This window comes from Acanthisitta chloris, unplaced genomic scaffold (assembly GCF_000695815.1).
Source record: "Acanthisitta chloris isolate BGI_N310 unplaced genomic scaffold, ASM69581v1 scaffold506, whole genome shotgun sequence".
Classification (NCBI taxonomy): Eukaryota; Metazoa; Chordata; class Aves; order Passeriformes; family Acanthisittidae; genus Acanthisitta; species Acanthisitta chloris.
This window is the reverse complement of record NW_008676275.1, coordinates 1-1,588: the sequence shown is the minus strand read 5'-3', so window position 1 is coordinate 1,588 and position 1,588 is coordinate 1. Positions and strand designations below refer to the sequence as shown.

The 1,588-nt window shown below is 54.6% G+C and overlaps 1 protein-coding gene across 1 annotated transcript in view; it reads left to right on the top strand.

Moving 5' to 3' along the window:
* Positions 1-1,583, top strand: part of JADE2 (jade family PHD finger 2) — a gene marked incomplete at both ends in the record, with an annotated part of 32,448 nt that extends 30,865 nt beyond the window's left edge. Inside the window, one exon of the mRNA XM_009076053.1 lies at positions 1,141-1,583. Within this exon, the coding sequence (XP_009074301.1) occupies positions 1,141-1,583 (443 nt within the window). The remainder of the gene's footprint in view (positions 1-1,140) is intronic.
* Between the last annotated feature and the right edge of the window lie 5 nt (positions 1,584-1,588).

Below are 1,588 nucleotides of genomic sequence, written 5' to 3'. Positions count from 1 at the left end.
CTCTCTGTGGCTAGTCTGACTGCTTCAAAGGAAAGCTCTTACCTGAAACCCAAATTAAAATCTCATTTTTCTTCCATCCGTAAAACCAGCTCTGATGTTGAACCCATGGGTTTCTGTTTCAGGGATTAAAACTGCATGTCCCTGTGCAGGTGTGCACCTTTCCCATTGCTGGTTGGACCCAGCCCAGCCCACGGTGCTCACTCTTGCTCTCAGAGATCATTATTAGGAGGATTTTCAGCTTTGCCTGTTCCAGTCTTCATCTCTGCTTTCCACACCCCTCGAGTTGTTCTCAGACTGCTTCCCACACAGATTGAGCATCAGTCCCATCACTGCACTGGCTGCCTGGCTCTGGTGGTGACCCACGTGGTGCCCTGATGGCAGCTGCTCCCTGGGGAACCTGTCACCCCTTTCCTGCACTCAGGTCCTGCTCTGTCACCAAATATTTCAGCTTACTCTTGGGTTGGTTGTTTGCCACCTTTGCATGGGAATGTGTTTTCCACCCCTGCTGGGATAGGTTGTTGCTTGGCATCTTCGCTGAAGAAAGATGCATGGTTTGGATTCAGGGAGTGTTGGATGTGAGGGACCACTTGGGTTGTCCCTCGCAGTGAACCCCAAATTCAGCATTAGTGCTGGAGTAAACCTCTTATGTGTCATGGCCTCCTGGTCCTTCTCCTCAGGGCTGCTCTCAATTCATTCTCCACCCAGCCCCTCTTTGTTCTTGGGATTGCCCTGACTCACCTGCACTTGGCCTTGCTGAACTCCATGAGGTTCCCAGGAGCCCACCTCTCAAGCCTGTCCAGGTCCCTCTGCAGAGCCCTCCTGCCTTCCAGCAGATCCACACTCCCCTCTAGCTCTGTGTCATCTGCAAACTTGCTGATGGTGCACTCAATCCCCTCATCTAAGTCATCAGTAAAGATATAAAAGAGCACTGGGCCCAGCATTGACCCCTGGGGAACACCCCGAGTGACCAACTGGACGTGGCACCATTCCCCACCACTCTCTGGGCCTGGTGTAGTGTCTTATAGTTGACCTTTGGAGTGTTTCTCCAGTGCTGGGGAGTTTTGGTGAAGTTGGTGGCAGTGATGGAGGGCATTGTGTCTGCTCCTGTCTTCTGAAGCAATCTTCTACTCTTTTTTCCAGGTTTGTCAACCTCCTTCCCCATCGATGGGACTTTCTTCAACAGCTGGTTGGCGCAGTCCGTGCAGATCACGGCCGAGAACATGGCCATGAGCGAGTGGTCCCTCAACAACGCCCACCACGAGGACAACACCCCTGGCCTGTCCGAGGAGCTCCTCCAGGACGAGGAGACCCTGCTGAGCTTCATGATGGACCATTCCCTCAGGTCCCCGTTCAGGCAGAGCGAGAGCGCCAAGAAAGCGCGAAGCAGAACGAGAACGAACACTAAGAAAAAGCTGCCGAGGAGCAGCCTGCCCGACCTGGGTGGGCTCCACCCCGAGGGCTCCGAGCCCTGGACTAACAACCCCAGCAACTTGTCGGATGATCCCGCCAAGCCCTTCGCTCCGGATTCCAGACCCAGCAAGTCGGAGAAAGGGGCGGCAAAGCTTCCCAGCGAGCGCAAAGGGACGGG